Source organism: Eschrichtius robustus, chromosome 2 (assembly GCF_028021215.1).
Source record: "Eschrichtius robustus isolate mEscRob2 chromosome 2, mEscRob2.pri, whole genome shotgun sequence".
In the NCBI taxonomy this organism is placed as follows: Eukaryota; Metazoa; Chordata; class Mammalia; order Artiodactyla; family Eschrichtiidae; genus Eschrichtius; species Eschrichtius robustus.
This window is the reverse complement of record NC_090825.1, coordinates 40,435,813-40,462,696: the sequence shown is the minus strand read 5'-3', so window position 1 is coordinate 40,462,696 and position 26,884 is coordinate 40,435,813. Positions and strand designations below refer to the sequence as shown.

At 38.6% G+C, this 26,884-nt stretch overlaps 1 protein-coding gene across 1 annotated transcript in view; it reads right to left on the bottom strand.

Moving 5' to 3' along the window:
• ITGA2 (integrin subunit alpha 2) overlaps nucleotides 1-26,884 on the bottom strand; it is a 102,856-nt gene that overhangs the window by 5,100 nt on the left and 70,872 nt on the right. Inside the window, exons 14-28 of the mRNA XM_068532712.1 lie at nucleotides 26,578-26,781; nucleotides 25,254-25,390; nucleotides 23,712-23,851; nucleotides 20,439-20,590; nucleotides 18,073-18,183; nucleotides 17,399-17,481; nucleotides 14,981-15,122; nucleotides 13,772-13,864; nucleotides 12,708-12,784; nucleotides 12,538-12,621; nucleotides 9,102-9,204; nucleotides 7,507-7,617; nucleotides 6,426-6,530; nucleotides 4,427-4,540; nucleotides 1,195-1,284 (exon numbers count right to left, since the gene is read on the bottom strand). Coding sequence (XP_068388813.1) covers nucleotides 1,195-1,284; nucleotides 4,427-4,540; nucleotides 6,426-6,530; nucleotides 7,507-7,617; nucleotides 9,102-9,204; nucleotides 12,538-12,621; nucleotides 12,708-12,784; nucleotides 13,772-13,864; nucleotides 14,981-15,122; nucleotides 17,399-17,481; nucleotides 18,073-18,183; nucleotides 20,439-20,590; nucleotides 23,712-23,851; nucleotides 25,254-25,390; nucleotides 26,578-26,781 — 1,746 coding nt within the window. The remainder of the gene's footprint in view (nucleotides 1-1,194; nucleotides 1,285-4,426; nucleotides 4,541-6,425; nucleotides 6,531-7,506; nucleotides 7,618-9,101; nucleotides 9,205-12,537; nucleotides 12,622-12,707; nucleotides 12,785-13,771; nucleotides 13,865-14,980; nucleotides 15,123-17,398; nucleotides 17,482-18,072; nucleotides 18,184-20,438; nucleotides 20,591-23,711; nucleotides 23,852-25,253; nucleotides 25,391-26,577; nucleotides 26,782-26,884) is intronic.

Below are 26,884 nucleotides of genomic sequence, written 5' to 3'. Positions count from 1 at the left end.
GTCCAGGTATTGTCTGAATACTACATTTTTCTGAAATGAACTTTTAAAATATCTATAGTACTTCCCCCCTCCCGAGGCTTAGTTCATAGCACTTTGAATTTGAAGCCCACGTTTCCTTTGCCTCCGTTTCTGACTTTCCACACCCCAGCCTCTGAAGAGAGGGTGCGGGCCTTCACTGATAGTCTTAAACCAGAAGCAGAGCACCATCCTCTGTGTGGAATCATTTTTGCTGGGACAATAGTGGGACAGCAGGGCTGTGGGCTCCACTCTCAGGCATTGAGAGAGGTCCAGAGTTCACAAGGCCATTGGCTTTTTGGCCAAGTCCATAGACTGCAGCAGTGGACTCTAGTGGACTGGGGCCAGCTGCCAGGCTGGCCTCGGGGCAGAGTCTTGAACTGGCTTCCAATTCCTAACAAAAGCGTTGGGAGGAAGATGACCAGGGCTCTGCCAGCAGATTAGCTGAGCATGGAAATCCTGCTATATCTAAATATGGCATATTCTAACCAGAGTTCCAGCGCGAAGGAAAGTTGTCCCGTGCCAGCGCTTGGAACAGTGAGCCTTTGTCTTCTGTGAACGTACATTTCTTTGCCAAACCCTTTTTTTTTTAAAATCAAGAGAAGCATTTATAGTTTTCTAGACTGAAGATCTAATGAATGGATGTTTCACACAGTGTCAGTGTCTAGTTTTAAGGAGTACTGCTAAAAAGAAAGAAAAAGCCCTCTAGTAAATGCCTTATTTATTAAGCATACTTCAGCACTTCTCTTTCAAAAATACTCTAAAATACTATGTATGATTCAAAGGAGCATGACTTAGATTTCATGGCCTAGGATGTAAACTGCTTTGTGTAAGCGTGAGCAGAAAGGAGGAGCCATGGTGCTGGTTGAGGCCTGGCGCAGGGAGGAGGGAGCCACAGCACGATGGGGCCCCTTCCCTTGTGCCTCCTGTCAGATCATCACTTCTAGAAGATCCAGCTTTGCCAGCGTGGGGACGAGGGGGAGGGCAAGTACACCAAGGGGCTTTTTGGAGTAGCAAACACCCTTATCAAAAGCTCAGCATGATAAACATTAGACTTTCAGAGTTTCAGTAAGATACTTCTATATACATGTAGATGCGAAAGTGACTATTGTAAATGGTCAGAAATGGAATGCCTGTCAGAGACTGCAGCGCCCACAGGGAGGGATGCGAAGCACTCACCGTGACGGTGTTTTCTTCGATCACATATATCTGAGGGTTATAGGTGTCGATTTCTGCCGCTGCTGTCAGCTGTACTGTCTGAAAAGTCGACTGGAACATAAGAAGAATAAAGAGTATATTTTATCCTAGCAGAAGTTAATGTATACAACTCAGCATGCTCCTTATTTATTTCCTTGTGGAAAGTGACAAGTGCAAATGCCAACTCTGAAGACAAGCATCTGTGTGTGCTTAAATCGCCGATATGCTGGGACCCCATGTGGGAACTTAAACCCTGCGGGTGACTGGACCCTGCCATAGCAAATTAAGTCTCTGGGGGGTGGGGTCTAGATACCAGCTGGTTAAAGCTTCTCTCCTGGTAACTCTAACTTGTAAACAGGGGTGAAAAACAAGGGTTTAGAAATGAAGTTTTTAATTGGGAAATATCATAGTTTAGGTTTTTAAAAACAATGAAGTTTGTGACATGAGAGAACATTGAAAACTTGGTATTTTTAAATATTTACCTGAATAAATCACAAAACAGAATGTGAAATCAGATTCAAAAGGAAGAGAATTTCTCTTCTGGGTACACATGTGTAAAATAATACTGTTTAAAGACCATGCATGTCAGTGGCAGACATCCTAAACCTTGTGTCAGTGCTATATAACATGAGTAATAATTTCAGATTTCCTAATCTAAGCATTTTTATAAAAAATAACTGGATTTGGGGCAGGCATATAGGAGGGGCATACATTTTATGCTGATGTTATTAGTAACCTCCAAAAATGAAATAACTTTACATGCCTTCCTGAATCTAGTTACAGAAAAATAATCTATTTTTCAATGGATATATTACTGATGTGTATATTACTGATGTGTATATAATCAAGTATCGGGACTGACGCTTATTTCAAGATGTAATACAATGCCCAGATTTGAGAACTGCCTTCACATGATCTGGCTACTGGGATTTAGTTTTTGTGGTTACTAGGGCACATGATTCAATATACTCCATGAGGTAATTTGCTAAACTATATCTGGGAGCCAGAAAGAGAGAATGCATATCCAAAAAGTGAGCAATTTATTTCCTTTCCACTGGCTCAGTCTCTGATTAGCCTTAATTTTCTCAAGATGGAAGATTGCAGTAGAAGTTAACCCTGATCACTGGTCTCTCAAACATACATTATTTGGGGAACATTAGGAGTATTGATAATGGTGTAAATTTAAAAAGGAGTAACAGTTAAGTGAATGTTCTTATTTAATAGTTCCTGCAGACTAAAGATGAAAGAATTTCCTTACAACACTGATATATCTGCCCTCCTAAGTCTGGCCCTTTGCATGGGTACATAGTATCCTGCAGGGTTAACAAGTAGTGGTAGGCGTACCATGCACACCCAGGAGAGTGAAGTCACACACCTGCTAGCATTCAACAAGCCTTTTTCTTACAAACAGCAACCAACAGTGCCACTGATTTGGCAACCTGAGCAATCAATTTGTGATGAAATTACTTGAAATGTTAAGTTGACTTGCACTGCCTCAGAAAAAGGGCAAAAGTTAGTATATTCATGGGCTCTAATACAGGAAGTAGGATTCATATTTCAGACTGGATCTCCTAGATGGTCTGAGAACATCCACTGTTGAAATGGTTCAAAACAAGGTGGGGATAAACATTTGACCTTTCATGAAGGAGGAAGATGTGTAGGACTTGATATGCAGTAACTCTCAGGGGTGTTTTTCAGCTTAACTATCATAACCATGTTGAAAAAGCATAAATAATACACTTCTTCAGAATTTTGCTTCCAGAAATGAAACTGCTGCTTCTGAAAACCTTGGGGAAGGTACTATAAAAAGTCTTACAGTTAAAATGATGTAGCTTTAAACGAACTCAAGAAAAACCAAATGCTTTTTACAGAGCCGGGGTGATTGCCTTTTGATTTGCAACAGTCCGTTTTCCTTCCCAGCTGGCAAAGGTTACTATGAAAACATTTGTTCCTCAAATCCAAGGAGCCAAGATCCAATGGGTAAAACTGAGCACCAAACTGCAGCAGCTGGGATGATGGTATAACTGCCTGCTTTGCATCTTACAGGATTTAGAGGCATCCTGAAGGCTTGAAAGCAAATGCAACTAACAAGAAAACCAAATAAAGGCAAACAAGGAGACAACCCAACTCATCACTCCTCCACTTCTCTAGTTTTTCACCTGCCTTTCACAATTCCTCTTTCTATTATGTCTTTATCGAAGAATATTGCTTATATTTTGGTTCCGGGGCCAAGTTCGGAGGGAGCCAAGTTCTCTGATGTGACATAAAACTCCACAGCAGGGAGGGGTTTGTTGGAGAGATCATGAAGTGGTTAGAAAATAGGGAATAGGGTATGGTTGGTGAGCACCTTGAAGACTGATTTATTCGTTTAAAAAAAATTCACTGAGAGCCACAAGGCCCCCTGGAGGTTTCAAACTAATTTCTATTTTGCCGCCTCAATCAGAGCCAGTGTTAGTAAAATGAACAGCTCGCCGCTTATGTAGTCAGATGTAAGGAGCTCTGTCCATCCTTACACTTCGTGCCAGATTGAAATTCTGGCTACCGAAATCTCTGCTGAAAGCAGATATCACTACTGCCAAGTCACACCTGCCAACTGGAAAAACACTCTGACATCATTCTGGCACATTCCTCAAACTCGTTGTGAGATTGAAATGACTTAAAAAAAACTGTAAGCACACCGGGGCTTCCACCAGAGAAGGGATTAAAAACAGGAGAGCAGAGTGGTTACACCTGGCTCTAATATAGGACGATGGATTCGTAGGTTAGATTCATCTACCAGGTAGTTTGAGATCAATCAACAGTCACCTGGGAGCACAAGGAATTGAGGCACTTTGATTTGGGTGTGGTGGAGGAGACCAGAAGTCAGAAAAGTCAAGAGGAGGAGGAGGAAGACAGAGCAGGTGGCCCACCGCACCCCAGGCAGCCGAGGGGCTCCTGACACCATTTCCAGAGATTCTGCTGTCGTAGGTTGGCATGGAATCTATGAAGCAGATGCTTTACAAGCAGCCCAGGTGATTCTGAGGCCCAGCCAGGTTGGGCAAGCTTTGGAAAGGGATGGAAGCATACTGCCTTCCAAGGTAAGATTGCTCTGGGTCACTGGGCACGGCTGACGTCAGTCAGAATGCTAATTTTGTCAGAGGGCGCGACCTTATTGACAGTGAAGGCTTATGTTTCATTGCTATCAATGAGCCGAATAAACAAAGCTGATACTTACTACTGCAAAAGTCCCGTTCCAAATTCTGGTAGACACATTAAGGAAGTATTCTCCTTTCACCTGAAGGTCTTTCAGCCAGCAGGTGACGTTACTACACGAAGCGGTTCTGCAGTTCTTTCAGGTTGGAGTCAAGGGTAAAAGAAGAGAGAGTTAGTACGGGCTTTAAAAAATAAACACCCAAATTTTACAAAGACAGGTAAAACCCAGTACTGGGAAGGATCTAAGGAAATCAGCAATCTCATGAACTATTACTAGTTACAACCCTTCTTCTGGAGATTTTTAGCACTTTGCTTCAAAATGTAAAAAGTGCATGTCCTTTGCCCCTGCCGCTTCCCATCTGTGCGGAAGGCCTCAGGAGATAATCATAAGTGTGTGCAGAAGAGTACAGCAGGCCTGTTTACTGAACTACTGTTTCTCAGAGTTAAAGAGAAACAACAGCCCGCACAAGACTGTTAATCAACTATACTCCAGTGTAAAATAAAAATTTTAAAAAACCCAAAAGACTAAACAATCCGTGTTTATCAACAGTGCACTAGTTAATTATTGAATATACATACACAAAATGTAGTACAATTCAGTCAGTAACCTCATGATACAGATGCACTCCTTGAATTTTAAAAAAGTTGTCAGTAAAAGAATCGGTGGCTGCCAAGGGTTAGGGGGGAAGGAGGGATGAATAGGTGGAGCGCAGAGGAGTTTCTGGGCGGTGAACCATTCTGCACACCGTAACTGTGGATCCATGTCATTATACGTTCGTCCAAACCGATAGAACGTACATCAAGGGTAACCTAGTGTAAACCATGGACTTTGGGTAATTATGATGTGTCAGTGTAGGTTCATCAATTGAAACAAATGTACCACTCTGGGCGGGGGGCGGGGGGCGGCGGGTTCATAGTGTAGGAGGCTGTGGGTAAGTGGGGCAAGAAGTATATGGGAAATTTCTGTAATTTAGACTCAATTTTGCTGTGAACCTAAAATTGCTCTAAAAATAAAGCCTATTAAAAGATCTGTGACATACCGGCCAATGAAAAAAGGTAGCTTGGTTCATTTATGTAACAGTGTACATGTGCTTATATGTAGGTTAATGATTAGAGGTAAAGAAGAATGTTCATTAAATGTTAAGTGGTCAGCTGTTAGATTTCTGGAGAACTTTAGTTTCTTCTTTGTTTTTCGTGTTATGTCTCCTCTATATTGTTCACAGAAGTTGCCTTTTTTACAAAATCAAAACGTTTTCACAAAAATAAGGAAAATGCTGAGAGGTATAACTCATCTCATACCCTGAGATGAGTTTCTCCTGAGCATTTTTACATACCTCTGTTCAGATTTAGACCACATTTACACTGTAATTACACTATAGTTACTTAAATAAGAAACTGTTCATTCTCCTATTTTCCCATCCTTCGTGAAATAAAATAATTGCAATAAAAGAAAAACAGGAGAATTTCAATGTTGTTCATAGGGGAGAACTGAGGTTGGTTTAGCTTTTACTGTTTACTAAATGTTTGCTTATTTGAATACTTCATATGTGCCAAGCACCATGCTAGATGCTACACAAGTGTCTTTCCCAAAAAAGTGGCATAACTCTCGAGCAGGAGATGACAAAATATTGAAAACAGAGAAGGGTGGTCAGAGAGTCAAATTTAACAGCTCAATAGAAGACATCAGTGATTATGTGGAGGAGGTGAGGGGGCTTCACCTCCCAAACACGCCCAGCTCCCGCTCAGCTCTTTGCAACGTTTCCAATGTGCACGACACAGTTTGACATGGAGTCCTTTTAATATCATGAAATTTGGAACATGTATTTTATAATAATGGCATAAATAATAATTCCAATAACCTAGATTTCAGCGTGTATTTTCTTGATTCACACAGATCATCAAAGGCAAAATAGGAAAGTTCTACCACCTGAGGTGGCAGGAAAAAAGAAGTGCCTCAATTTCCAGGTAAAACAAACAATGAATCACTAAAGGAAGTTTTCACCCCATTAACCTGTCCTCACCAATTCTTTTACATGACGGAAATTTTCACTCTTGAAAGATACAGAAGATGATGTTTGTCCTATTTTCAGTGGATTTATTTCGGCTTTGCAACTGATGTCACCAGCCTACAAAGAAGGACATCAAATCAGTCTTAGGAAGCAAGATGGTTTATGATGTTATTTTCGACTTGTTAGGAAATCCTATTGTCACATGTTGGGGCAGGGGAGGGGCTCCCCGGATTCTCTTCACTGTGCTGACCTGGCCACACTTCTGTTCATCACTAATGCAAACCCTGAAGTATTCAAATCCTCCTGATGTGAGTCGATGGCATGGCGCTGGTTCTTGCAGCCCACATGTGATGACACAAATTTGTAATAACAATCGTCTGTGAGTGATTTATTTAATTCAGGGTTCTTTTCTGTGGAACAGTTTAGGATTTTGCTTTCCTGTAGTCACCTATAAACAGCACGGAAGTAACACTGCTGTAGCATTAGCTAAGTGCTAGACTATGGCTGAGCCACTGTCAGGGGTTTGGCTACAGCACCTCTGTAGCCGGGGGGCTTTTAGAGAAATACCCAGAGGGCTTTTAAAGAAAAACACTGGTGCTAGAGCCTTAGCCCTGGAGATTCTGATTTAATTGCCTGGGGTAGGTCTGGGCATCACACATTTAAAAAGCGACCCAGGTGATTAAATGAGCAACCAAGGTTGACAACTACCAGTTGAAAATCCAGGCTGGCAGCTTGAAGACCAGCTACTGACTGCAGCTGTGTAGACCAACTACTCTCCCACTATGGGTTCAACCTCTCACTTCCCAGCCAACTAACTTCTCTATAAACAGGGCTCTGACAAAGTCAGATCTTCAGCTGGTCAGAAGGAGGTTTTAATAACTTCTGCCATCTGTACATCCCTAGACTCAGACATTTCTTATAACGATATCCTGCTTCTAATATGAAATTAACTGCTAGTTACCTGGCACTCAGGGTGCATAGGGGTTATCTTTTCAATTTCTTGTCTATATGATGCAGACATGATCACCCCCACCTCATGGAACATTTCCGTATGGAAGGTACACGTTTTTATAGGCAATTTGGCTGCACTTACCTGGTCCGTGTGCACCCCAGTCAGGTACATCAGCGGGTTCTTGCCTTTGGTGTATTGAGGGATATGGATGATTACAGATGCCATGCTGACAGGAACACTTCCTGTTGTTACCTATGTAGTAAGAAAACGTTCTGATTGCCGCTACATCATACACATGTTGGAAGGAACGTGATCAATAACCTCAGTGTTGATGAGGGGCAACTATTAAGTGGTAAGAGTGAGTCCATATGAAAGTGAGTCATTACTTCATGGTCACTCTTTGGCTCGCTGTGTTTTACCTCTTGGAAGAATCTCAACATCTACAATTTTAACTGGTAAATAATTTGTGACTTAGGAGGTGATTAAAAACACATACCATCTGTGGGTTTGGTCTGCTAGGGCATAGAGTCCCACTCTGCCCCTGACTAGCAGTGTGGCTTGGGCAAGGTACTTGACCTCTTTATGCTTCAGTTTTCTCATTTGTAAAATAAAGATAATGGGCAAATCAGTAGGTATGCACAGATACAGCCTCTGTTCTCGCTGGTGGAAAGTCTGTCCTAATTGTCCAGGGCTCATGCCCTACTGGTTGTTAAACATTTTAAAGAACACTCGTAGGAATAATAATCCTATCAATCTCATAACTGATCTGGGAATTAAATGGGTTAACATACATAAAGCACTTCATACAAAGGCTGATACTTACTACATGCTCTTTGAATATTATTTTATAATATTTACTACTAACTGACTAAATGTTTTATTAAAAAAGTAGTTGCCAAATACCATGTACCTTTTATATATTCCAGTATCTGGATCACAAATCAAGACTCCTTTAAGGACTTTTTAAATCACTGAATTATAGAGTTGCAACCATGTGGAAGACTTATAGGAAATGTACAAAAATAAGATGGTAATGATTAAGGGCGGTGGATGGATTCTTCCCTTTTTATTTTCCAAAGTTTATGCAATGTTATTATAAAATATCATTCTCTCATAAATTCATTTCTCTTTATATAACTGAAAACAAACTTTAATAATTACTAAGTAATAGCCAATAGAAACTGATTTTAAAATATTTTTATACACTACTTAGCATGACTGTACAAAATAAATATTTGTATACAAATGGTGAGCTTCTCAAATAGAAGTGGTTTCCAAGGATAAATTGGCATACTGATTATATTTCAGAGACTTTTGTCCATAGCAGTATCATTATATTACTGCTCTGTTGATTAATGTGCAACATTTGCTTTCAAAATACATTGATTATCCCTTACCCAGGACACATAGCTATGTACAAGGCCCACCTGTTTACTTATCAATGGTCTACCTTAGTAGTTCTCAAAGTATGGCACCCGGCCCAGAAGCACCAGCATCACCTGGGAACTTGTTAGAACTGCACATTGTTAGGTCCACCCCAGACCTTCTGAATCAGAAACACTGGAGATGGAGCCCAGTGACATGTGTTTTAACAAGACTCCAGGTGATTCTAATGCGTGCTCAAGTTTGAGAACCACTGGTGTATTTCAACTTCTTTTTACTCTCTTCTTCTCCTCCTGCCCTCATTTTTTTCCCCCTTTCTCTTGATTTTCCATTCTTATGTCAGGCTTACCAACCTTAATGGAGAAGACGAATTTTGGACCAATATCTTCAAAATTGTTCACAATAGAAGGAATATTCCCATCCGAGGAGACTTCATAAAAATTTATGTTGGTAGATCTGTTGGGTGATGTTTGCAAAGCCGAATATTTTAGTTATGCTGTTGTTCTTGAAGTTTAATATTTCTTTTATCTAAATATCTTCTAGCTTATTTTACAAGTGAAAGAGTTTACATTTAGGTACAAAACATTGAATGAAAACAAATGCTTATTATGGACTTATGATCCAGTATACATTTCTAAGGCTAAAACAAGTTCCTTTCAAAACATATCCCTTAATGATCATTCTGCTGAGATTCTTTGTCTTATATGTGTATCAGTTGTAAAGTTTCTAAAATAAATACAAATGTATTACTTAAGAATTTGTAGTGAAACTCTTCTCAAGATATTATATCTTGACAGGTGTGTCAAGATATATTGACAGGTGTGTTAATACAGTGGCCACTTGGTCCTTATTGATTGGGTGAATGGATTTATAAGGCAGAGGATTCTCCACTTGGTATGATGGCTGAAATACCATGATAAGATATCGGGCATTAGCTCCTGCACTACTCATCACTGGATGCCTGTGAAACGGGGTGTACATTTTATTTATTATTCCTTCTCCCTATTCTTCCCTAGTTCCAAACCAGCTCTGACGCTTTGGTCTGAATTGGGGTTGGTCAGTCTGTTTCCACCACTGACCATACAGACCATCTCTAAGGTGGCTGACCCAGGAGTTTTACTAGACTAGGCCTAGAGGCACTGGCCTAATTGGACTTCTGTGCTTGGGGCTGCTGAGTAGGGTTTGCAAGTGAAGTGATGACCAGGCCAGAGGGAACCCCACAGGACCACTCAGACTGGAAGGTAACTGAATACCATTCCCTCTCTTCACTCATTTCTGGGAATCTGAGGATGGATTTCAACTAGGGTAGCTTCATTGAGGGGTGGAGGGTAGATAGCAGGGATGGGAGTCTGAGAAGCAATATTTATTCCCAACAGACAATTTATCCTAACTACAGGATGTTGATTCTATTTCTGAAAAAAAAAAAAAAAAATTGGATATTTTCTGAGATAAGAGTTTTTTGGTTTCTTTACTGAAAATCTTGCCTTTTTCTTTTTTTATGCCTTAGAATTTTTTCCCAAATTCTCAAAAGGAAAATATGCCATAGGGACTTAAAATAGATGTAGTATTTGTCAAGGTTATGTCTATGAGAGGAAACAATGATTTGTCAGCCTTACATGGAAAATGGGAAAACTGACTAGGATTTGAAACAGAAAGCCTGACCCCAATAAAAATTAATTACAATAAAAGAAGATAAAACAGAAAGTCTGGCTGTATGTCCATGAATTATTCCCTTTGCCTTCCAGAAGATCTTTGTGCGAGCCCCTAAGTATGGCCAGTTTTTAAATTGATTAATATGCTCTGTTTTTGCATTTTAAAGAGATCCAGTATTTTTCCATGTTACTTAAGTGTTCCTTCAGTTACTTAACTATTGATCAATATATTTATATTAGCAGTTAGCTGTACTCAGGCGGATCTTGTTTTAGAAGTAATTCTACTGTCATCTATTTCCATCCATCATATTTGCACAAAATAATTACACACTTATACAGTATCAAAGTGATTCCTAAGGGATATACTCAATAATTGGGTAGGACTTTTTTTCAAAAAAAGTAAAGTGTGTGTGTGTGTGTGTGTGTGTGTGATGCATATATCCTGGTAGGTAAATAAACCCTGTATCTGGAAGGTATTCTGAAAACAGTCAAGTTAGTCATCTACAAAATGACCAGAGGAGATGCGGAGGGATGATTTCACTTTCTGTTGTGTATGTTTCTGTAATGTTTGGATTTTCTATCCATGTACATTTAATATCTTTTTTTAGAAGAGACATTAAGAGAAATTATCTGAGAGGTAGGATTAGGAGCCACTTTAGCTTTATTCTTCATAATTCTCCATATTTTTTTTAACTGCATGATATACTTAAAAGAATATGAGAATGTCTGAGAATCCAATTTACCATCACAAAAAATACATAGCTAAGATGTTAGTAAAAGTGAAGTCCCACTTCAGTATTGTATTTATTTCATCTTAAAATATCTTAAAAAATTGGCCATGGTGGGAGAATGGAATTAGAAAAAGGCTCTATTAACAAAAAGCATTCAGGATGAGAAAGAAGCATTAAAGGTAGGAAGAAAAAAAATCAGGTAATGTGGTGCTGTCAATCTCTTGGGCTGCATCTGTTTTCAGTTACTTATTTTAGCAGCTGAGGGCCCTTTGAAATCTGCAGTTACTGAATAATTTTTCAGGGATGGATGACTTGGGCTATACTCTGTTTCTGCTTTTGCTGTTTGCAACTCACTCGATAAGGAAGCATTCTTTTCATCTTTGCTCATGTGTCTCTAGCTCTAGACATAATGACATATTTTCCTTTTTGTTTTTGCTCAGGGATCTGTTGGATGATCTACATATTCCATGCTTTAGGGGCTGGAGCGATGTTAGAGAAATCTGCAGTCACTGGACGCTTTGAAGCGTGGCTCCTTGGGGATACACTGCTGCGTGTTTTCCAGGGGTCACTGATCTGTGCTGCGAAGGCTGCCTTAGTGTTTCAGCAGGTAGAGAACTCTGGTTCCCAGGCTTGGAAATGGGTGTCACCTGCAGCCTGTGTACCTGCATAGCTGTGCCCCAATGTGTCTGTGCCCATGAACCCACTTCCCTTCTTGAAGGTGATCCTATTAGCCCCTGTGGGGTCTACATGTTATTCACCTCTCAAGACACATGTCTCTCTGAACAATTCAAGATAACTGGTATCAACTAGTACCATTTTGCCTGGTGCTCTCAGGTTTACTTGCTTTGGGCGGGCAAGAAAATGGAATAACTCATGTCCTTCTGGATGACCTCTTTTGAAAAATGCCTCATTTTCTCCTGGTTGGAAGAAACCCCTAATCTGCTATGTCAGGAATTTTCTACCCAGAAACTAATTTTCTGTAACTAGATTCAGTATTTGTGTTTGGGGCTTCAGCGTCCAGGAGTGGGGACATTGCTTGAGATCTCATGTGGATAGTAGGACACAGGCGTGGAGAAGGAAGTGGCGGCAACTCCTCGGGGCCCTGCGAGTTCTGCTTTGATAGCCCGTCCGAGGGCCTGCGGGGGAGTTTCCCTTGGCGTGTGACAGAGGATTATTCCTTTGTCTTTCTGGTGTTGCCCTTAGTCAATAAACCTAAAGAGTCCCTCAAGATTCCCCTAGGGACCAGTTTGTCCCTGGACTTCTGTTTTAGTTGACAAGGAGGAAATATTTTAATTCAAATTCCCCAGTTAAGAATGAGCATATAGAGGACTTGTTCAGTCATGAACCAAATATGTTATGAGCCGGAGTGATGTCCATGGTCACAGGCTGCCCACTGTTTCACCTACCTTGTTACGTGAATTTCGGCATCATACAGCAGAGAGAGTTTGAAGTTGACTGAATTATCTGCCTTGTTTTCCTCGTAGCTTTCACTATTGAAAGGAACATGAGGAAATTACTGAAAGAGAAATATTAGAAAAGCCACCCATCATTAATTCATGACTTCATCATGTTTTACCTTAAGGCTTGGAAACTGACAGAGGCCTGATTCTGAAGGTTTTGAAGATTGAAGTCGAAGTTAATAGTGAAAGTCACCTATACACAAAATGAAAATTCATCAATCTATGACACTTTGTGCTCCGGGACCAACATGAAAAAAAAAGTGTCCCATAAAAGTAAACTCACTCCCATTTGATTCTGAATTTTATAAACCTTAAGCTTTATAATTTGTAGAATATCTATGTATTTGTCCACCTTGCCTTGCCTTCAGAATAGAACTGAATTCACCTGACATATACATACAGCACATCACAGGCACTTACACTTATCTGAATTTGAAGGCTTTGTGCTGATGTAAAATTTGCTTACGAGGGGTTGAAAATGATATCCATGACTCTGTAAAGCACTTTGACCAGTGTTGGTCAATGTGTTCAGAAATAAAGAACTTTCTATACTGTTTGTATGTGCCTTTGGGAATGAACTGCACAGGGGAAAATCCCACTTTTATTAATAACTTAAAGAAAACATGCAGATATTTAAAAACTTCCTCTAAATATGCAGGCAACGTTGATAGTCAAATGGATAAAGAAGATGTGGTACATATATACAATGGAATATTACTCAGCCATAAAAAGGAACGAAATTGGGTCATTTGTAGAGATGTGGATGGACACAGAGACTGTCATACAGAGTGAAGTAAGTCAGAAAGAAAAACAAATATCGTATATTAACGCATATATGTGGAACCTAGAAAAATGGTACAGATGAACCGGTTTGCAGGGCAGAAATTGAGACACAGATGTAGAGAACAAACGTATGGACACCAAGGGGGGAAAGTGGCGGGGCGGTGGTGGTGGTGGTGGGATGAATTGGGAGATTGGGATTGACATATATATACTGATGTGTATAAAATAGGTAACTAATAAGAACCTGCTGTATAAAAAAAAAATTTTTTTAAAACACATGCAGGCAGTTATTTTGTGGTGCCTATCAAATGACGATACCTAATAAAGATGGTTCATTGGTTAACACCAATGGCAAGGAGGAGCCAGCATGGATTTAAGGATTAAATGCAAGGTGTACCTGCTGTTCCCTTTTTAAAGCAGGGTAGCCCACATTGCAGGTAACAGACTTCTGAGATGAAGCAATCTGGCATGTCACTTCTGTCCCATCAACCTGAATGAGACCAAGGAAACAATGATTAGTATGCAATGTGTGTATGTGTGCATGCACACGCACATACGTGCTGAAGGATGTATAAACCACCTGGAAATTCTAGCAGTAAAGTTGGTTCACACCAAGACTTGAAAGTCTTGTATGAGTTGTCCAAGTGGCTAACATACTCTTTTTTTATTGCTAAGCAGGACACCCAACAAGACAAAGGAGAGGTCAAATACTGGAATTTTACCCAGAAATAAATCATATTTCTTATATTTCAGAAGCACAAAATAACTTCAATCCACTATTTAGAAATGCTGTCTTTAATACATACTTTTCTCTCAGTATATTTCAAAGTTGTAGTTTCAAGAGAAAGACAAATAAAATATAGTTTTTGTTTATACCTTAAATAATTTAAAGAATCATTATAGTTTTCCTCAGGTTTTTTTCTCTTTAAAATAAGCAGTTGTCATTTGGCACAAGAAATTTAAACACTGAAGTCAGAATAGGTTTAGAACACTAAATCTATTAAGTTCACATTGACTTTAAACTGGATGAAACCATTTTTTAATCCTTTCATCAAATAGTGAATTTGGAAAATCTCAGCTTTTTCCTTCTCTCCTTTTCACTGCTTGGTGGCAGAGGAGGGACCAGGGGGACATTCATGGGCAAGTGTGTTCCTGGTATAGCGATCAAGTCAACATGATTAACTGACCTCATTGGAATGCAGCATCTTGGCAGCAGCAAGACCTGTGGTTACTAAGCTCGGGCTGAGCTGTGGGACTCTAATTTCTCAGAGCAAGTGCAGCTCCCAGCATCTGTGCGGCACCGAGGAAGCCTCATCACACAGATGGCTTGAGGAGAGTTTATTGTAGAGTCTGGCTACTACTGCCAAGTGTCAGGGCAAAGGAAAACTGACCCAAGCTGTGAAGCAGAATTGGTCTAGATACACAGCCAGGCTGTGTTCTCAAGTGGTTTAACTAGTTGGGAGCCACAAGTCAGGATTGATCATGCTCAGGGTTAAGGTGTTTCTTCAGAAAACACAGAGGACATGGAGATTTGCGTATAAGGGAGACGGTAATTGACAACAAGTAGGAAACAGATCAGCAGTTAACACAGGGTGCCTTCACATACCGGCATGGACCAGGAAGCAAAAAACAGATTTTCTGAAAAATCAACAACAATCCCACTGTTGTATGCACTTTCCTTTTTGTTTTTCAGTGTTACTGAAAATGTTAACCTTTTGTTTTGGTTGCTGACAATGAAGGGCTGTTGTCTGTTAGAAGTAAAAAGGAGAAAAAGAAAAAAAGTCATTACAGTTTTTTTTTTTTTAAAAAGCTAGTATTCAAATACTTTACTCATTAAAAAAAACTCTTTAGATTTACTATTTAGAAGACAGAAAATTGCTTAATAATAAATTATCTTCATAGTAAAATAATATTGACAATGAAAGACTAAATGCTACTGGATTTTCTTTTTTGTTGCTTTTAATTACATTGCAGAAAAAAGCACGATCCAAATACAAGCGGTTTTATGTTTCTTGGTGTTTTACTTCTATATGGATGAGAGAAGTTGAAATTTATGTTTTTATTTTTTTATTGACATATAGTTGATTTACAAGATTAGTTTCAGGTGTACAACATAGTGATTCAATCTTTTCAGAGATTATACTCCATTTAAAGTTATTACAAAATAATGGCTATATTTTGCTGTGCTGTACAATATATGCTTATTACCTATCTATTTTATACATGGTAGTTTGTATCGCTTAATCCCCTACCTCTGTCTTTCCCCTTCCTCCTTCCCTCTGCCCACTGGTAACCACTAGTTTATTATTTTTAACTGTGAGTCTGTTTCTGTCTTGCTATATATGTTTGTTTTATTTTTTAGATTCTCTATATAAGTGATAACAAAGTATTTGTCTTTCTCTGACTTATTTCATGAAGCATAGTATGCTCTAGGTCCATCTATGTTTATTGCAAATGGCAGAATTTTATCCTTTTTATGGCTGAGTAATATTCCATTGTATGTATAAATGTGTGTGTATGTACATATATATGTGTGTGTGTCACATCTTCTTTATCCATTCATCTGTTGATGGACGCTTAGGTTACTTCTGTATCTTGGCTATTGTATATAATGCTGCTATGAACATTGGGGTGCATCTATCTTTTTGAATTAGTGTTTTTGTTTTCTTTGGGTTCATATCCAGAAGTGGAATTGCTAGATCATATGGTAGTTCTATATTTAGTTTTTCGAGAAACCTCCATACTGCTTTCCATAGTGGCTGCACCAATTTACATTCCCACCAACAGTGTACAAGCGTTCCCTTTTCTCCACATCCTCACTAACATTCGTTGTGTTCTTTTTGATGATAGCCATCCTGCTAGGTATGAGGTGACATCTCATTGTGGTTTTGATTTGCATTTCTCTGATAATTAGCGATGTTGAGCATGTTTTTATATGCTTGTTGGCCATATGTATGTCTTCCTTGGAAAAAGGTCTATTCAGGTCTTCTACCCATTTTTTAATAGGGTTGTTTGGTTTTTTGAGTTGTATGAGTTGTTTATATATTTTGGATATTAACCCCTTATTGGTCATATCATTTACAAATATTTTCTCCCATTCAGTGGGTTGTCTTTTTGTTTTGTCAATGGTTTCCTTTGCTGTGCATAAGCCCTTAAGTTTAATTAGATCCCATTTATTTATTTTTGCTTTTATTTCTTTTGTCTTAGGAGACAGGGACAGAAAAAATACTGCTACAATTTATGTCAAAGAGTGTTCTGCCTATGTACTCTTCTAGGAGTTTTATGGTTTCAGGTCCTTACTCCATTTTGTGTTTATTTTTGTATATGATGTGAGAAAATGTTCTAATTTTATTCTTTTACATGTAGCTGTCCAGCCTTCTCAGCACCACTTATTGAAGGGATTGGATTGTCTTTTCTCCATTGTATATTCTTGCCTGTGTCATAGACTAATTGATCATAAATACATGGGTTTATTTCAGGACTCTCTATTATGTTCCAATGATCTATATATCTGTTTTTGTGCCAGTACCATGCTCTTTTAATTACTGTAGCTTGGTAGCATAGTCTGAAGACACTTCTAACTTTGTTCTTTTTTCTGAAGATTGCTTTGACAATTTGGGGTCTTCTGTGGTTCCATATAAATTTTAGAATTATTTGTTCTAGTTCTGTGAAAAATGTCATGGACATTTTGATAGAGATTGCATTAAATCTGTAGTTTGCTCTGGGCAGTATGGACATTTTAACAAAATTAATTCTTCCAATCCAAGAGCACAGGATATCTTTCCATTTCTTTGGATCATTTTCAGATTCCTTCATCAATGTTTTATAGTTTTCAGAGTATAGGTCTTTCACCTCCTTGGTTAAGTTTATTCCTAGATACTTTGAAATTTAGATTTTAAAGGTTTTTAAGAGTTATAGATGTTTCTTTTATAGAAAAAAATCTCCATAAACATTCACCCAAATGAAGTAATCTAATGTGTCTTTTATTTCTACAGTTTTCACTGAACTTTCAAGCAAAACTTACTGAGCTGCTGGCAGCTGTTGAACATCTAGAACTAGATCAGAGATGCAGACTCCATCATCACCACAATCTTTATAGAAAGGGATCTACAAAAAAGGAAAAATAATCCCAGAAATTTGCTCTTGAGTTAAGAAAGCAAATTGTGGAAGAACACATATAGTATTACTCCATTTACATAAAGTTCAAAACCATGCAAAACTAAACAATGTTTTAGGAATATATACATGTTTAGCAACATCAGAAAGAAAAGCATTGATAAATGCAAAATTCAAGATGATGATTTGCTTTGGGGGAACAAGATAAAAGTGGGTATGATGGGGTGGGGAGTGATACAGAGAATTTCAGAGGTATTGGTACCATTTTATTTTTTTTAAGTGGGTGGTGAGCACAAGGTGTTCACTTTATTGTTATTTATTTCTTCAACAAACATTTATTGAGCACCTGTGGTGGGCCAAACACTGCTCAAGGTGCTGGGAATAGAGCAGGGAACAAGGAAAACAAAAATCCCTGCCTTCATGGAAATTACATGCTGGTAAACTTTACATATAAGTAACTGTATTTCAATTAGAAAATTAACAACTTAAAGGCTATGTCCTAAGTATCCTTCAAACACTAAGGCAGTGACTGTGAAACTTTGGCAGCTAGTCTGAATTCCAAGAAGGGCAAACCACACTTACACTGAAGACCTTGACTGTCTCAGAGTAGGCTTCGAGGGCAGGGTTAGTGCCAGGGTTTTCCAGACTGATGTTCACACACAGGTCCAGAGAGCTGACAACATCAGAGGGCTCCTAAACACACACATGCACAGAGTCAGTTGATTAGGGCACGGCAGCTTCAAAACAAGAAAACAACCACAAATGTGTTCATGATTAAGGACACAGTCTACTCTCAATCATGCAGAATAGCTCTGTTTTGAATTTTCAAGGCTCTTGCTTCTTCACTTCTGTCCTAAGTCTGCTCTTAGCCTCTCTGCTTCTAAGAGACTTAAAAACCTGGGCTCAGTAAAAATTTGAAGCAGTAATTCTTAGTTAAGCTCATCAGTAATCTCATTATTTATACACAAGTAATTATCAATATTTAGATGAGCTGTCCAGTTTTAAATGCTCAGAAGACCCCTCTGTCAGTACCAAGCTCTGGGGCTGTTGGCCATGTTCTTCCAATTCCTATTGCCAAGACTTGTGGAGTCCTTAGGTGTCCTGACCAAATCTCTGGAAGAGAATATTAGGACCTACAAGGGAAAGTGCCCAGGGTTGGCTGTCAGGAATGGACAAGAGGACTCCCTTCCTTAGAACCTAACTTTAGTCTACAAAACCAGATAAAAGTGTTTCCCACACTTCAAACCAAGCTCCCCAACTTCTGGCCTAGCTGACTGTTAGTGGCTGAACTGCTCTTTGCACATAGAAGGTGATGCACATATCACTCTCCAGACATTAAAACCAACACTGTCCAGCTACAAGTACGACATTTCCTCTTTGTCTTTCGTAAAAACAGTGGAGTGGATTTGCAGTGTTCCAGGAGGCCTGGGCCGCTTCCGGTTTTTGAGGTTTCCTGTCTATTGAAAAATGAAAATAATGCCAAAACAGGGTTGCAAATGCCATCTAGCATTCTTCTTCAAGAAAGAACAATGTCTGTACAATGGTAAGCACTAAAAATGAAATCTGCATTTTCCTGGTAGTGATATCTTTAGTATCTCTTAGTTCATTCACAGGCAGGACTTACTCCTATCTTGAGCCCTTTTGGAGGGGCCTGACCACTACAATGGCTTCCTGACTACAAGGAAATGTGTCCTCGGCTGGCTGCAGGGTTGGCACATAGGATGGACTTTGGTATTGATAGCAAATGTGGTGTGTTACCTGGAACACCTGTGGTCTTAGCTGACCACAATAACACACACCTCGTAAAAACTTCACAAGTATACATGTCAGAGAACAGGAGATATATCTATATACACACATACATACATACACCACAGCCTGGCTGTCTTCATTCCCCCACAATGGATTACACATTTAATTTGATCCACCACTTAGCACAAGGGTAAGAGAGAATGGAATCTGGCTTTTATTCCTTTAAAGAAGCTGTATAATTGGCACATTAACAACAAAAAAGTCCAGGCCTTCACAAAGAAGAAACCTTCAACTTGAATATAAATAACTCAACTGATTTTAGTTCATCTGACCATTAACTTTGTTTTTCCAACTCTTATACTTAGCATTTCTTGAGATGTTATCTCTGTACCATCCATCTCCATCAGAAGTATTTGGGCATGCCCCTTAGACCTGCGCATTCCTTGGACCTTCAAACCCAAATTTCTGGTGGTGGGGTTCCAGAATATCCATTTTATAAAAGTTTCCTTGGCAATTCTTATGCATCTTAAACTCTGAGAACCACATTCTAGGAAAGTTCTTAAACAACTCTTTTAAAAATAGTTTCCTGAGTAAATTACACTTTCAAATACCATTACATGGTTTCTAGGGGGAAATATTCATGTAATTTATAAAATAGATTTTCTTTTAGTTTTCTCCTGAGAAGCACTTTTCCTACTTGGGAGAGTTTCAAAATCCATGTGAACTGTAGTAATTATGGCATAAGATTATAGCCAATAATTTTTACCTGATAATCTACCATCCTTCACCTATATCAATTTAATCCAATAATGGAAAGGACAATTAGAATTGTCCTTTTCAGTCGTTTAAAAATAAATAAAATTTCTCATATGAAAATGTCAAAATAAAATTTATGGTCAACTAAAAGTTCTTCCTGTTAAACATTTAAGAAAGCACTGTCCTTGATTTCTTTAAGAATCTTATTTTCAGCCCTTTTACTTGCAATCCCAAATAAAATTTAATGCAACTAACTTACACAATAATAGAATGTGACCATATATACTAGTATAAAGGAAATACACTCCTGTTCATAGATGAGAAAAGCATTAACTAGAAGAACAAGGATTTATCTAACTCATAAGCTTCCATTTTAGGCTTTCGCCATTCATTAGTCTTTATGAAGAAGTGAGATGAAAGGGATGACACTGAGGCCTCACCTGTATGTGGATGATGTACTCAGAGCAACTCTGCGCTTGATTTACTATCATGGTCTTCTGCAAGCACCTTTCATTATTTTCTTTAAATAATCCCCTGGAGGTTACTCTGGATGAATATTGGTCTGCATCAATTGTGATGTTATATACAATGGCTATAATAAAAGTCAAAAAGAAATGTTATTACAAATAAACTTTTAAGGAAAAAGCATCCCTGTTTTATCGTGTCTTATTGGGTAAAGTCTTTGACTTCAAGAGAACAAAAACCAGTCTTTCTATTGAGGGACTGTGAACCATGGATGGCCTATGATATTTGTAATTCTAGCTCTGGTATGATGTGTCAGTACGTGACTGTGGATGCAAAGAAATGTGATTCAAAGAAACATGGCTTGATGCAGTGGAAGGAAAAGTAGATTCGCCACCAGGAAATCTACTGAATGAAGTTGGTCAAATTACTTCCTCAAATATCGGTTTCATTGTCCATAACGTGGTGACATGAAAAGGAAAGGAATTGTTGAGTGCCTACAATTGAACACATTCTTATATGTTATACAAGTTTTACAATAAACCTGGAATGTGGATATTATTATCCTATTTTTCAGATTATGAGCAGAATATTATCCTATTTTTCAAAATAATTCACCTCAGTTCATACAGCTAGGGCATGGTCAGAAATAAAGTTTGGGTAATTTTGAAATCAGATCCCATGTTCCTGCTGTTTCTATGCAGTTTTGAGGATTCACTGTTATTTGGGGATTAAGTTAGATACTCTAAGGGGACATGTATAGTGCCTGGCATATTCTAGATGCTTACTTGGGGAAAGGCATGTAACACTGCAGTAACAAGTTTTGAATCAGACAGATGCTTTGAATCCTAATCCCACCCATTTACGAGCTTTAGGCAATTTGCTTAACCTCTTTGAACCTCCATTTCCTCATCTATAAAACAGAGATACTGTTTTATATACTAACCTAGGGAAGTATAATACTAACTAGTATTATATAATACTAACCTAGGGAAATGGAAATGAGAAACAAATGTGATAAAAATTGATGTCAGTAGCCAATGTCCAAACTATCAGAACCTTCAATAAAGTCTGCTGGCTACATGTCCAAAACTGAGAGAGAAGATCTCATACTATTAATAGCATCAACTGCCTTATTTGGGACTACTCTGTCTTATTACTTCCAATATTTTAAAGGTTGAATATACTTCCAAAAGCATTCTATGTGCTACCTTTCAAATATCTATTAGAAGTGATGTATAATTTTTCTTGCTCCGATGACTTAATGAGGTTAACAAAGATAAAATACAAAGGAATCAAGAACTAAAAATAAATGGTGAAAATAAAACAAAGGAAAAGTTATGCTGGGGAAGTGATTGTAGCTAGGACAAAGTTAGTAGGTGTGGTAATTATACTGTTTTATTTTTTTCCAACAGTTTGGTAAAAATGATACATAGTCACATAGGCAATATAATAATCCTTTTTATGTTATTAACTTTAAACTGGAGTGTGCACCTGATGCAATAAATAATAGAAGCCATATGCTTTATAAATTCACTTTTCAAAGTCATGGAGATGGGATTCCTGTCTTACATACTATTATTGCCAGGTAATTAAGTGACAAATGATCATGACTGTGTAGACCTAAGGCATTAAGAAGGATTCAAAGGGAAAGATGACCAATAGCAGGAGACCCTAGACAGTGAGTGGAAGGGAATGAAATTCTCAAAGCAGAACGCCCTTTTTGAGTGTGTGGCAACAGAAGAGGTGAAGTACAGTCAAAAATTGGAAGATACATGAGACAAATCCATGCTTCAGGGCCAGGAGAGGTGACCTACCAGTCATTTCTGCCAACTAACAGATTTTCCAAATTAATCTTTTATATTTAATGTTTTATTCCCCCAGATTCATTGAAATATCATTGACATAGAACATTGTGTAAGTTTAAGGTATACAACATAGCGATTTTATATATTGCAAAATAATTACCACAATAAAGTGAGTTAACATACGCATCACTTCACAAAGTTACAATTTTTGTGTGTGTGGCGAGAACTTTTAAACTCAGCAACTTTCAAATATACAATACAGTATTGTTAATGAAAATCACCATGCTCTACGTTCCATCTAGCCACTTCATGTTTATACAGTCATGGTTTTCGACTCAACTATCGCGGCTACTGAGATGGACGTGCTACAAGGCAGGTCTGTGAGATGTGCTACTCAGAGTTGGGTCAGTGTTTGAACACCTGAAAGGAAAAATGCCAGATGAATATGAAAAGCAGGAAATATGGAAAGCGTGCCAAGATGTGAATCGAACTTTTTGTGTTCGTAAGCTACTTATTTCTTGGTATGAATCGTGACAAATAACCTGCCTCTATGTTTTTACCCTTTAAGCTAGTTTATTTGTTCACCACCTAATGAAATAGCTGTAGGAACTACAGGTTTCTAAATTTTAGAGCCAAAATCTGATGAAGGGGGATTAGGACCCATGAAACAGCAGCAAATGAAAGAAGGTAGTGTTGGATCAAGTGCTAAATCAACGGCTACATATTGAGGGAACTGAGACAATTGGAGCAGGAGAGATGGAGGTGGGCCGCGTGGTTAGAAAGACTTCAGAGAGCTTGTGGGACCTCACCCAGGCCCTGGAAGATGACTGGACCCATCCAGGGAGAGACGACAACAGCTTCTGCTGACATCTGCTCACAGACTTCCCTACTCTCTCCTGCTGATAGGACATGCCTCAGACTTTCACTCACTTCTTTGGATTATTTAGAAAATGTGAAACACTGGGCACAAATTATATATTGTTTTATACTTTCTCATTATTTCATGCTTATTAAATTTTTAAGAATAGGAACATTTGATCCTTGTACTGAACACACACTATCGAGATCATGGCAAAGCCAACCTACAGTGTACTCATTTAATACGGGCTTGAGTTCAGTGTAATCTGCGCGTGCCCATGGTTTTCAGTTAGGAAGGTGTGGGTAAGAGAGACTTAAAGGACAGATTGGGAGAGCCTATGATTATGTCATTGAAAATATGACCTTCAGCAGCAGAATGTTACGTTCCAGAGATGACGGATGAAGGTCTAAACAAACCTTCCACACCGAATTAACCATTCTCAGGCACCTCAAATATGTGGCAATTCAAATGTCTGCAAGACCCTTACTTCTTTTGGTTTCCAAATCCAAAGTATGGGTTACGTTCAGGACTAAAACTCTATATGCAAACCTATCTGTTGTATAGATTATTTCAGGTTTACTCACCCACTTGATTGTTTTGCTTAGCAGGTCTAAACTTGGCACTGAAACAGAGTTTAAGGTTTATCTCAGCATTCTTGTTGAGCAAAGTGATTTTTTCTGGTGTGAATGAAGCAACTACAGATACATCAGCAATACTCTGTGACCTGAAAGACATAAATGTTAAAAAAATTATTCTCAGGAAGTTACCCAGAAAAACCAGTCTTAGCACCCTATAGGAATGCGACCACAAAACGGCATTAACCTAGCTTAACTGATCCCCTCAATAAATTGATTTGACTCCATGTGTCTTGACTTTTTAGAAGAATCAAATTCACCTTCAAAGAAAAAAGCTTGGCTACCATGGACTATCTTAAAAGAGAATGTCATAATATAGTAAGTATATAGCCTACCAAGCATGAGGCCAACCAAGGTGGCTACAGGGTGATGTTCACTGAAAGGTATGATTTCTTACAAAACTGTTTACAAATCAGCCTTATAATTATGTGTAATCATACCTTGTATTATTTTAATGCTACTTTTAACTGATTTTAACTGATTTTATTCAGTAAATATATTTTCTTTTTTTCAAAGTCTTAAATATTATCCTTGAGTTTTATTTTTTCCATATGAAGGTTTCATTAAAATGATGCACTAAGGGACTTCCCTGGTGGTCCGGTGGTTAAGACTCCGCACCTTCACTGCAGGGGGCACGGGTTTGATCCCTGGTTGGGGAACTAAGATCCCACATGCCGCGCACAGCGCAGCCAAAAAAAAACCAATGCTGCACTAAAAACAATGCACTTCAGCCTTTAAAAGCACAAGTGAGACACTGTAAATAGCTTCATTGAACTCAATGTAATTTACTCAATAGGTAATTTTATTTTCTGTTCTTGATGTATTTGGACATTTAAAAAAGCACACTTTTCAGCAGACATGAATGGATAACTGAACTATATTTTCTTGGGGACTCTTGATCAAATTCTCTATTTCTTTTTGATTTCAGTCCTTCACCAGCCCAATATATTTATTTTTGTCCTTGACTCACGTGGCTCTTGAATCCCTTATTGTTCCCCCCTGCTCTTCAACTCCTCCTGAGGTCAACGAGAGGTCAGCTAAACCTAAATAATGGCTTCTTGTTTATGACCAATAATTGTAAAAGATACCTTTTAACCACATAAGAAGTTGCACTTTACTTGTGTGGTCTCAGTGTTCAGTATTTTTAGAGCATTCTCATGAGAATTCTTTTCTGCAAGCTGAGGTAAGGCTATTTGGAAGATAATAATCAGAAATATCCTGAATACCATTTCAAGAGCTTTGTCTTTTCAATGTACTTTTTCTGCTCACTATATAGAGAAGAGAAACTTGATTCTAATGTTAAGCAAATATTTTTTTCCTCCCACCAGGAAAAACATATTACTTCCTCTATGCAAACTATGACATATAAATGTCGTAGAGTCTTATATAACGCATGTGACATTTCAGTAATACTGGCACAGCAATCTGCTCTACTTAGCTAGCAGCCCATTTGTTCGTTAGCTAGTTTGTGTCTGGCTCTCACTGACTCACCAGAGCAGAATGACCTGGCCAAAGGCACCAACAGACACATCAGTGATGGAATCCCCATTTAAATCTCCATAGCCATCCAGGGATCTCCCAAAGTACTGGAGGTGGCTCCTGAAGGCTCCATCAGACCCCAAGATTTTCTAAAAGAGCAAGTTTGAGATGAAATTATACTGCATGACAACTGAAACAGAAAAAAGGCAGCATCTACATTGCCCTGGTATGTTCTTTTTTTTTAAAAAATACTTTAGAATTATTTATTACAAGAATTAATAATCATACTTTTTAAATTTGTTTATTTACTTATTTTTAACATCTTTATTGGAGTATAATTGCTTTACAATGGTGTGTTAGTTTGTGCTTTATAACAAAGTGAATCAGCTATACATATACATATATCCCCATATCTCCTCCCTCTTGCGTCTCCCTCCCACCCTCCCTACCCCACCCCTCTAGGTGGTCACAAAGCACCGAGCTGATCTCCCTGTGCTATGCGGCTGCTTCCCACTAGCTAGCTATTTTACTTTTGGTAGTGTTTATATGTCCATGCCACTCTCTCACTTCGTCCCAGCTTACCCTTCCCCCTCCCTGTGTCCTCAAGTCCATTCTCTACGTCTGTGTCTTTATTCCTGTCCTGCCCCTAGGTTCTTCAGAACCATTTTTTTTAGATTCCATATATATGTGTTAGCATATGGTATTTGGTATGTTCTTTATATGGCCGTTTCCCAGGTTGTTTTATTCTCCACAGAATTCCATTGATTTTTCAGTCACATCTTATCTCATCTGATTATCATTCTTGCAGCCACATTTTCATCAAAGAAACAGCATGAATCTCTCACATAAAATAACAAAGCAGTGAAAGATCAGTGGACTGGGAAGGAGTTGATGCAAGTTTGGGTCCTGATTCTTCTCCTAGCTCACTTCCTTCAGGTCTTTATTCAAAAGTTGCCTTCTCAGTGAGGCTTTCTTGGTCACCCACTCAAATACCTGATATCTCTCAGCCCTGAAAATTTATTCCCTATTTTAGTTTTTTTAAATTCCTTATTATTTATTATTATCTGGATTATTTTATCTTATTTATTTCATTTTTCCCCTGTCTCCTCCACAAGAATGGAAGATCCACAAAGAGCACAGTTTTGTCTGTCCGGTACTTTACAGCATTCCCAGAGACTTATCAGCGCTTGACACACAGTAGAGGTTCACCAAGCATCTGATGAATGAGTGAATGAAGTTATAAAACAAGAGGGGTGGATTGGATGGTCCGCATGATACTCTCTAGCTCTAAAGGAAGGATACTCACATGTAAATAATCACCACGAAACTGGATTACCTGGGAATACCTCAGGCGAATGGTGCCCTCATGACCATTGTAGATGTACACAGCTCCAGAGTTCTGATTTTCCAAAGGTGAACCAACGATCACATCATTAAAGCCATCCATATTGATGTCTGAAAGAGCTGCAATCGCTGAACCAAACCGAGCATTTTCAACACCCTCGGGGCCTTCCAGAAATTGGTGCCAATTCAAAACGCCCTTGCAAAGGGGAAAAGGGACAATTAAAGCAAACCTTACGTTAACATATACACAATACTATATATAAAATAGATAACCAACAAGGACCTACTATATGGCATAG